The sequence below is a fragment of the Momordica charantia genome, assembly GCF_013281855.1.
Source record: "Momordica charantia cultivar OHB3-1 chromosome 11 unlocalized genomic scaffold, Mcharantia_2.0 BLBB01000011.1, whole genome shotgun sequence".
NCBI classification, from domain to species: domain Eukaryota; kingdom Viridiplantae; phylum Streptophyta; class Magnoliopsida; order Cucurbitales; family Cucurbitaceae; genus Momordica; species Momordica charantia.
This window is the reverse complement of record NW_028275159.1, coordinates 2,506,311-2,515,991: the sequence shown is the minus strand read 5'-3', so window position 1 is coordinate 2,515,991 and position 9,681 is coordinate 2,506,311. Positions and strand designations below refer to the sequence as shown.

Sequence of the window (9,681 nt, the reverse complement as noted above, 5' to 3'; positions counted from 1 at the left end):
ACTACCACCTACACAACACTACACTACACCCAAGCAAAAAAAACCAGAGACCAATTTCTCGTTTTCCCTTTTCCAATCTCCACGTGAAATCCGAAACTCTCTTCTTCTTCTTCTTCTTCTTCTTTCAAGGCCATGCCTTTTCCATGCACCAGATTCTCATCAAGCCCTCCCTAAAATCTGATTCTTCTAAAAGCGCTTCCAAAAAAATTTTCCCTTTTTTTTTCCTTTAATTTTTTCAATTAATTCATATTTTCATGACCCATATATGAAAACAGAATGCCCTCGCCCTGATCATGGAGAGCAGCCCATTCCCGGCCTTCTCCGGAGTTTCTTGGCCACCTGGCGCCGGTGGTGGACGACTAGGGTTTGCTTTTAGGGCTTTGAAGAACTAGTGACCGACTTTCCCGAAGGAAAAAAAAGGGAAAAATGGAGGAATATAATCACCTAAACGAGAACTCAAATCCGAGAGGAAATTTCTTGTACGCGTCACCGGTTGTTGCGGCGAATTCTTCACCGGGTAATTATGGGAGATCCACGAATCCGACGGCTCAGACGGCTCAGATGGGTGTTAATACGTTCCATCTTCAACCGGGAACCGACTGTTTCCAAACCGACCAATCGCACCCGATTGTGAAGACCGAAGCCAGTACTTCGCAGCACCAAGTCCTCAAATTCCACTACCCTTTGATTAGAGGAGGGCAGCCGACGACATGTCGTCCCGACGACAACGCCGTTGTCGACGTTGAAGCCATTAAGGCCAAAATCGTTGCTCACCCTCAATACTCCAGCCTCCTCGAAGCCTACATGGAATGTCAGAAGGTAATTTAATTAAAGGAAAATACGATTTCCCATAAAATTACAAACGGGCCCCTACTCTCCAGCATTCATTTTCAGTTTGCAAAGGAAAAAAAAAAGAATCCTTTTTTTTTTTCCTTTTTTAGGTGGGTGCTCCGGCGCAAGTGGTGGAGCGGCTGGCGGCGGTGCGGCAAGAATTTGAGGCTCGGCAGCGATCTTCTATGGTGGCGGGAGAGATCACGAAGGATCCAGAACTTGATCAATTCATGGTGTGACAAATTAAGCTTTAAATCAAGTTTTTTTTGGCTAATTAATTAATAATTTGAGTTGGGATTGGGAAATAGGAAGCTTACTACGACATGTTGGTGAAATATCGGGAGGAACTTACGAGGCCAATTCAAGAAGCCATGGATTTCATGAGAAGGATCGAATCTCAGCTCGGTTCCCTCTGTAACGGCCCCGTTCGGATCTTCAATTCCGGTAATTTTTCTTCCAACTTTGAAAATTCTTCTGAAAAAGGTCATGGATTTAATTATTTAACTCGATTTCTGATATGGGTTTTTAGTTGATTCTCCGAAAAAAAAAAAGAACTCGAATTAAATGTAAATATGTAACCCTAATCACGAGCCAAACAGTCCGTAACCCACCACGGATTTTTCTTTTCATTTTTTCAATTTTATAATATGATATTGAAGACAGAGCGCACTGATATTTATAATGGGGTGTAATAAAACAAATCATGATACGCCCACGTTTGGTTCTGAATGTGTATTTTTTTTCTTTTAAATTGCTGTATTCAGATCTCTGACACTGTAATTTCTCCTAATTATTATGCTTAGTAAGCCCTATGACTAAATGCAGGTTTATTATTATTTTTATTGGTTTTGGGAGTGATGTTTACAAATCCGAGATGGATGGCATTATGGTTCTAGGCATTTACTTAAATGGGCCTTATTTATGAGATTAAACTGATGGAAATCCAAGCTTAATTAAGTAAATTCAGCTCGCACATAGGATTCTGTTCATATCAAACGCTACCCCATGTCGGTCCTGTCAGAAAAAAGAAAAAAGAAAAAATTACTTCTTTATTAACAATCTGTAAAATGTGTCATATTTTCCCTTCTGTATTCTTCGAACTTCTAAATGAACCCTTTTTCCTCTCCCTCTTTAATTTTTTTCCTTCTTTTCTCCCTCTTTTTCTTTTTATTTTTAATTGATTATTGAAGGCTTATGAAATATTAAACTTTGCTTTGCAGATTAACCATGCATGTACAATTGCATTTATTAATTAGCTTTTTTTGTGTGTGTGAAAAAAGTCGGCTATTGAAGAATTAGTCCGTATCTGTTAATTATGCATTCTGATGTTCGTCTATTTTATCACTGATTACTGATATTTCATATTCTGATTTATTCGTTCTGCAACTTTGTGTGTATTTTGCTTTATTAATCAACTCGGGCTGCATAATATTCTGGAATATGAAAGTACCGAGAAGCATCTTCTTCTATTTCTAGAACCAATCACAGAGAATATTAGAAATTTTATTAATATATATATGCCTTGATTTTGATGAGCCATATTTAGTATTGGGCATTTTTTTTATTATTTTTAAATTTTAGAGGTTAATTTGGGATTAGGAGATTTCAACTCTGGAGGAGTATTTTTCTATATTAATTAGTTTTTGTCGGTTGAGTTGTCGCTAGAGAACCGTTATTCGATATCTTAATTAGTTGTTTCGGACTTGGATTGGTTGAAAGATATATGCATTTTGTTTGTATGTCCAAACCTTAAATTTGAGAGCGATGTTATGATGAGAGGTTTCTGAAGATCTAATTGCTAACTTGGTAAATATTTTGGTTGGGAATGCTTTAAGATTATAGCATATTTAGCCAGTCGAAAATGTCGGTTAAATATGTCGAAGTATTTCGTTGCGTATCGATCCAAAATACTTTTGATTGCATTTGGAAAGAACAAGTGGTAGGATGTACCATTGGAAAGCATTTGGAAACAACTAGAGATATTTATAAACGTTGTTTGAATCTTTAATGTTTATGTATAAACTGATGTCTTGTATCTTTTATACAATGCTGAGGAAATGCCTTTTCTCTATTTGACTCATGTTTTGTGTTTATCAACTACTTTTTACCTTATGTGGTTTGTAGGTTGAAACAATGTTATCGGTTGTTTTACACTATTAGATGTAGGTGGTAGTCCTGTTTTGAATCACATTCAATAATTCTTTCCAACAAATGAGTGATTGATAATTCGTAACTTAGTTGTGAAAATCTGAGTTCGTGTTGTGATCTTCACTTTCTAGGCATCATGTACAAGCAATTAGTTCATGCACTTTCTTCTTTACAGACGAAAAATGTGAGGGTATGGGATCATCTGATGAGGATCAGGACAATAGTGGCGGAGAAACCGAACTACCCGAGATCGACCCACGTGCCGAGGATAGAGAACTGAAGAACCACCTACTGAGGAAGTACAGTGGCTACCTGAGCAGTCTCAAGCAAGAACTTTCCAAGAAAAAGAAGAAAGGCAAACTCCCAAAAGATGCAAGGCAGAAACTTCTTAATTGGTGGGAGTTACACTACAAATGGCCATACCCTTCAGTAAGTTTCTCATTCCCTCAAACTAAGAATATTATATTTCCATATAATATGAAACAAGTTTGATTATCAATGATATGTTGGGATCGAAACAAAAGAGTTTGAAACATAGTGATTAGACTCCGTTCGGTAACGATTCTGTTTTTAAAAATTGTGAATTATGACTGAGATTTTGAAAACGTTTCATTACAAGTCAAAGAAACACATAGATAGAAGTAATATTTATAAGGTAAAATTTACCGAGCAGAAAACCGAGAACAAGTACTTACAACGGGGCCTAAATGATGTTATTTTACTCAGGAGACAGAGAAGGTGGCATTGGCTGAATCCACTGGGTTGGATCAGAAGCAAATAAACAATTGGTTCATAAACCAAAGGAAGAGACACTGGAAACCTTCTGAGGATATGCAGTTCATGGTGATGGATGGCCTCCACCCTCCCAACGCCGCCCTCTATATCGACGGTCACTACATGACCGATGGCCATTATCGGCTCGGACCGTGACCGTAACGTTGCTAAACCAGTCAGCAGATTTGCTATGGACGGGAGAAGGTTAATTTCTTTATATAATCCAACCTAATAGTGTGACAAATAATAATGTTGTGTGGTTTTGAGAGATAATTTGGTTAAGTTATCTTCCTTTTTTTCCCCCTACATTATATCCAGCTGCCAATATCAGAAAGTATATAACTCAAAGTAGTTGATATGTTTTTCAATATTCTTATTTTTTTTCCTTGCGGCTTTTCCGTATAATTTCCTTCTCTAAAATTTTCATAATGTTTGTGTTCTTGTTGGAACTTAAATTTTTAGTATTATTTCAGTTTTTTTATGTTTCATTAGTGTCGAGGAAATAATAATAGAAAGAAAAGTGTTTGTTATTTGTTAAGCATATTAATTATCTGCTTTGTATTTGGAAACTCAGGAGTGCATGTGCTTCCGCCCTTCCGCCCTTTACTTACTGTGAGATCATTTCAGTCTTACCATCTTCCAAAGATATATTTGTAAAAGATCTTTATATCGTGTTTTCTTAAAATATAAAGGACATGGGAGTAAAGTTCGAACACAACTTTTTATTAGTGATGCATGCTTAACTAATTGAACTAAATTCTTATGCCTGTTTGTGGTGTTTTAATAAAATAAATTCTGTTTTACCAATATAAACTTTTAATGAGTAGATAATGTTGTAAGACTTGGTTTTATGGGTTTTTTTCTTCTTGCCTACAATAATATTGAAAAATTGAACTTACAAACTACTGACTTAGCTTTATGGGTTATTATAAGCTTAGAATTTTATAAATACAAACATTCAATTTTTATGAAAGTGGGCTGATAAATTCTAATTTGGGTCAAATTTGGTTTTAGAAATTCGATCCATCCTATAATTTTGGCAATCAATATGCAAGAGTTTTAAGAAAGAGATATCAATAATTATGTGTAAGTGACCCTTTTTAGCCTAACTAATTTGATTGCTTTAATTTCTTAATCAGATATAGAAGGTTGTCTATTTCATATTGTAACCAAATACTTAATTCAAATGTTTGTTCCTTTTTTATTTTAGCATTTTTTCTAATGTTTGTTTTTGTCGTATCACATCACTAATTACGTTGCCCATTTACCGCCGACGCAAAAAAACAAATTCTCTCAATAATAAATTATAATTACAATAATGAAATATTATATATGTAACCATAGTCCACAGTCAACAAAGATTATTTATTTATTTATGAAAACCATGCTAGACGTTTTGAAGTAAGACTTTATATTTGTACAATGAACCTTATCATATGGGGTTTTTCTACCCCTTACCAGAAGTCCAAATTTTATATATATGAGACCGAAACTTGTCAGGTAAAAATTAGTGGGTAAATGCATTTTGTATAAAAACTTTAAATTGAATATATACTTTTTAATTAATTGGATCGTCATTTCTCTTTATGCTACCTCTCTAAAAATTCACGCATAACAAGAAAACCACAATTATTTGGACATTTCTATCGAAATTAAACCAACATTTTATTAAACCTGAATAAATTAAACCATCACTTTTGAACCTAAAAAGCTTAAGCGGATGGTTGTAGGCCGGAAAAATTGCACAATACTCAACAAGTAAAAATCAATAAAATGATTCGAACACATGACTTCTTATTTTGATACAATATTAAATATAAGTATCAAATATGAAGAAAACCGGTAATGAACCCAGAAACTTAAGCTTATAGGTTATGGTAATTTTAATTCATTTATGGATATCTAACACATTTCTTTAATTTTTAAAAATAATTCATGCAGCTATGTTTGGGTCTCATCAATAAAGTTATAAGTAGGCTCGTCCATCGTCCATCTAAATTTAGAGTATAGTAAGAGTCGGATGTGACACGTGTTCTTGAAGGAGATAAAAGAAAAATGAACGTAGCTAGTTTTAGTGTATAGGATAAAAGTGAAATCTCATTTCAGCAGCTGCTTTACTAAAGAGGTTAGCAATTCTCCTTGGAATAAATTGTTTGCTTAAAACTTTTATAGATCACACATTGCCCATAGACAATAGATCGTTGATTATTATTATTATTCACTCTATTAAGTATTAAACACCAGCCTTTTTTTGTCTGGTTTAGGTGAATTTAAAGAAAATATTTGATAAAAACTTGATTCCACACCATGTGAACTATATTTTATTAGAGTTATAATTTGATTATTTATTAGTTTTCGTATTATGCACGACAGATTGATGCACATTTTGAGTATTATATGCCCGTATGAATCGCATTGAAAGGAAATTGAACACCATTGGAATATATTCGAAAAAAACCAGAGTCAAAGTGAATAAAGATGATGCCACCATGAGGTCGGCGGTTCAATCCTTTCATCTCACATATGCTTTACTAAAAAAGTGTGAATACAGATTACTACACAAAATATTTGTGTGCGCTTAGCATCCATGAGAGTAGTGTCGATACACTTATAGCACAAAGAATTGAGGAAGAACCAAGGGGATAGTGCCACACTAGAAAGCACCCTGGCTGGACCCAGTTCAATGCAATTATTTTATGAGAAGACGGAGTCATAGCACTCACTTATGGTGTCATGATGCCATGAACTTAGAACTTAAAGCGTCTCATATTTTATATTAATGAGCAATTCTTTTCTACTTCAAGTATCATTTCTTGGTCGCTTCGATCTCTTCTTTAGTATTTTTATCTACGAAAGTTGGACTAGATCTAGCAGGTCTCAACATCCCAATTATAAAGAGAGATCGAAAAGATTGGCTTAAAATGGGAAGACCCTTCTGGGAAGCTGAGGGAAAATTATGTGAGATTGATCATCATTTCTTTGCCTTAAAGGAAAGGCAGTTGGGTTGATGATAAAGCAGAGGAATTCAGCTTCAGAAAAAGAAAGATACTGATGACCAATTTTGGGGGAAAAATGCAATTATTTAATTAATAATGATGACCAATTTTAAAATAATCAAAAGAACCCGACAGCTAACTGTCGTCAAATTCAAACTTAACAATCAAGGGAAATACAACATAATCAAGTCGGCAAATTTCCACCTGCTTTAATTTAATATACATACATTATATAATCATATAATAATGCTTATGATTAAATATCTGAAATCTTTGTTCTTAATTATATAGTTTCAGTACCAATAGTATTATATTATTTCCTTCATTCCAATCACAGCCCACCATGTCGATAATTGCCTAAAAAACCCCAAAAAAGAAAAAAAAGTATGTCCACTTTCCTCCAAATCATTATTTTGTTCAACTCATCTCCTTAAATTTTGCGTTAATTAATCAATTAAAATTCTATTTAATTTCATTATTGCTATTATTATTTTAAATACAATATGTTGGATGACAAGTCAAATTCACTGTATTCTAATCAAAAATAAATATTTTAACCAGTTGAATTATATTTAGATTAACATTTTATTTTATTATTAAAATAATAGTTCATCTGTAATTCAAAGATCACTGACAAGAACATGAAGACGAAGAACAAAATTTACTTTTACATGGAAATTTTGAGACTAAGAGAGATATATAATTTACATAATAATTCATCGGGAGAAAATAAAATCATTAAAAACATTAAGATGAGCCTCAGGTAAAATTAATGGAAACTTCAAGTACATGTGTGTTGTAGAAAAGAAAAGAGAAACAAATCAGTTTCTAGTTTCTACAAAGCCTAATTTCCATGTGTTGAAAATAACCAAAATATTTGTACATATATAACGTAACATATATAAATATATTAGTCGTGAGTCTCGTGACTCGTATATACGATATTGACACAGAAGCCCTAAGCAAAAATAGCAGTCTTCTGGCCATTTTAGTAATTAATTAAAAATTAATTAGGTTGCCTAACAAGCCGCGGATGGGTGGTTAAAGGGGAATTTGAGAAAAGTAGGCTTCGACCCAATGGAGAAGGCGGTGGTCGGAGACGCATCGCCGCCGCCTCCGCCGCCGCAAATGGATCTCTCGCAGGAGGGGCAGACGGTGAGGGTGGCCGCTTGTAGCTGCATACAAAATGGCGGAGCCGTTAACTTTAACGATTTAAGCTCTTGAAGCTCTTTCTGAAGCCTCGTGTTCTCTTCTTTGAGCTTTTCGCAGCATTTTTTCAGTAGTTCGCAGTCCATTTCCGTTTGCTTCAGCTTGGTTCTGCATGAATTTAAATTAATATTGGCGTAAATGAATTGTATTTTTAAAATGAGAAATAATTAAAAACCTCGCCAGATTATTTCACAATAAAGAATAAAATTGAAGGGTGTTTTAAAATCTTACTTTTTTTCCTCAATCTAAAACTAACCAAGGGAGTAATTACCCATTTCAATTGGTCAAAATTTAAAAATTTTGAATAAAAAAACGAAAATTTTTAGAATTCTCTCCTTGATTTGCCCCTAAATTTACATTGAAATGTTATACAATTATACATAAAAAATTTAGTAAGTGGTGAATAGCTATCACTTAACCCAAAAGCTTAAGTGTATATTGATATTTCACCGTCTTATTTGTTCGACCCCCTTCGATCTTACATGAAAAAAAAAACCTTTTATTAAAAATTTGAGAAATCAATTAGCTCAAATTTACCTGGCTCGTCTGTTTTGGAACCATACTTCCACTTGTCGTGGCCTTAGGCTTAATTGCCTAGCCAAATCCAGCTTTTGTTTCTGTTATTTTTGGAAAGATAATTAATATCAAATAAAAGAAAAATAATTAAGAACAAAGAATTAGAAAAAAAAAAAACAGAGACATTTACCGGAGTAAGACTTGAGTGTTCTTTGAAGCTATCTTCTAAAATGGCGGATTGTTCTTTAGTGAGTCTCAGTTTCTTCCTCGGACTTCCATCTTCATCTTCCTGATCACCAACTTTCGAAGACACCCTCTCCAAATAAATCTCCGCCGCCTCCGCCTCCCTCTCTTCGCCGCCGCCGATCCATCCGTCTGATCTGTCCCTCTTAGACCCGGAGGAGTTGGAAAACGACGACACCGGACTTGCCGAAGAGCCCTGCTGTAGCAACTCCTCGGCGGCCGTAGTCTTCCCGACGATGATCTCCGCCACCGAGAATCCAGCCGGGGTGGGGCCCGACAACCCAAGCGTCAAACAAGGCAAAATGTCATCGAACTTCAACACCAATTTCTTCTTCACGTCCACTTCGGGTACGAGCGACCGCAGAGGATTACGCTCACTCCGGCCAAGGCCAAGAAGAAGGCCGGTGCCGGTACTACAATCGCCGTCCATATTTTTATTGTATGGTTGAAGAATAGAAAACCCAGTAAATTTTGTGGGGAGAAATGGGAATATATATTAATTTGGAAAAGGGAGGAGGGGCCGAAAATTTAGGAGAAGGAGGGGGGAAGTTTCTTGATGGGGAATGGGATTTTTTTTTTCCTAGTGCTGATAAGGGGAATGGAATTGTTGGGACTCTTATTAAATCAATAAATAAAATAAGGTAAAATATTAGGTCCTCTCGCAGATGTATAATGACCATTTTTGTACTTTGGCAAATGAGGATTAAAATAAAGAAATATTAAATCGCTCTCAATTTTTCAATAGTGATTAATAAAGGTAGATTTTCATAATCTAAATTAAGAAAATAAACTTTTAGTACATTAAATAAGAGGTAGAAAATTGGAACTCACCACTTTTCAAGAGAAATAGATATCAATTATCCAAATTATAAAAAAAAATTCTGATTTTTTCTAATCCACAGCGGTTGACCTCTCTCAGTAAATGCTGCGAGAGGGAGAGAGCGAATGGATTTTGATTAGGCGT

General features: G+C 34.9%; 2 protein-coding genes across 2 annotated transcripts; one reads left to right on the top strand and one right to left on the bottom strand.

Moving 5' to 3' along the window:
- On the top strand, window positions 1-4,138 carry LOC111009652 (homeobox protein knotted-1-like 2). Its single transcript, XM_022282839.2, has 5 exons — window positions 1-819; window positions 942-1,064; window positions 1,140-1,275; window positions 3,155-3,408; window positions 3,706-4,138. Exons 1-5 carry the CDS (start codon window positions 427-429, stop codon window positions 3,907-3,909), a joined length of 1,110 nt encoding a protein of 369 aa, XP_022138531.1. The 5' UTR covers window positions 1-426; the 3' UTR covers window positions 3,910-4,138.
- A 3,349-nt stretch (window positions 4,139-7,487) lies between these two features.
- On the bottom strand, window positions 7,488-9,310 carry LOC111009108 (homeobox-leucine zipper protein HAT9). Its single transcript, XM_022282060.2, has 3 exons — window positions 8,665-9,310; window positions 8,496-8,575; window positions 7,488-8,066 (listed from the first exon to the last, which is right to left on the bottom strand). Exons 1-3 carry the CDS (start codon window positions 9,145-9,147, stop codon window positions 7,769-7,771), a joined length of 861 nt encoding a protein of 286 aa, XP_022137752.1. The 5' UTR covers window positions 9,148-9,310; the 3' UTR covers window positions 7,488-7,768.
- Between the last annotated feature and the right edge of the window lie 371 nt (window positions 9,311-9,681).

Coding starts and splice junctions, on each gene's coding strand:
- LOC111009652 (XM_022282839.2), top strand. CDS start 427: ATGGAGGAATATAATCACCTAAACGAGAACTCAAATCCGAGAGGAAAT. Junction 820..941: donor CCTACATGGAATGTCAGAAG/GTAATTTAATTA, acceptor TTCCTTTTTTAG/GTGGGTGCTCCGGCGCAAGT. Junction 3,409..3,705: donor ACAAATGGCCATACCCTTCA/GTAAGTTTCTCA, acceptor TATTTTACTCAG/GAGACAGAGAAGGTGGCATT.
- LOC111009108 (XM_022282060.2), bottom strand. CDS start 9,147: ATGGACGGCGATTGTAGTACCGGCACCGGCCTTCTTCTTGGCCTTGGC. Junction 8,576..8,664: donor AACACTCAAGTCTTACTCCG/GTAAATGTCTCT, acceptor CAAAAATAACAG/AAACAAAAGCTGGATTTGGC. Junction 8,067..8,495: donor TTCCAAAACAGACGAGCCAG/GTAAATTTGAGC, acceptor AAATTCATGCAG/AACCAAGCTGAAGCAAACGG.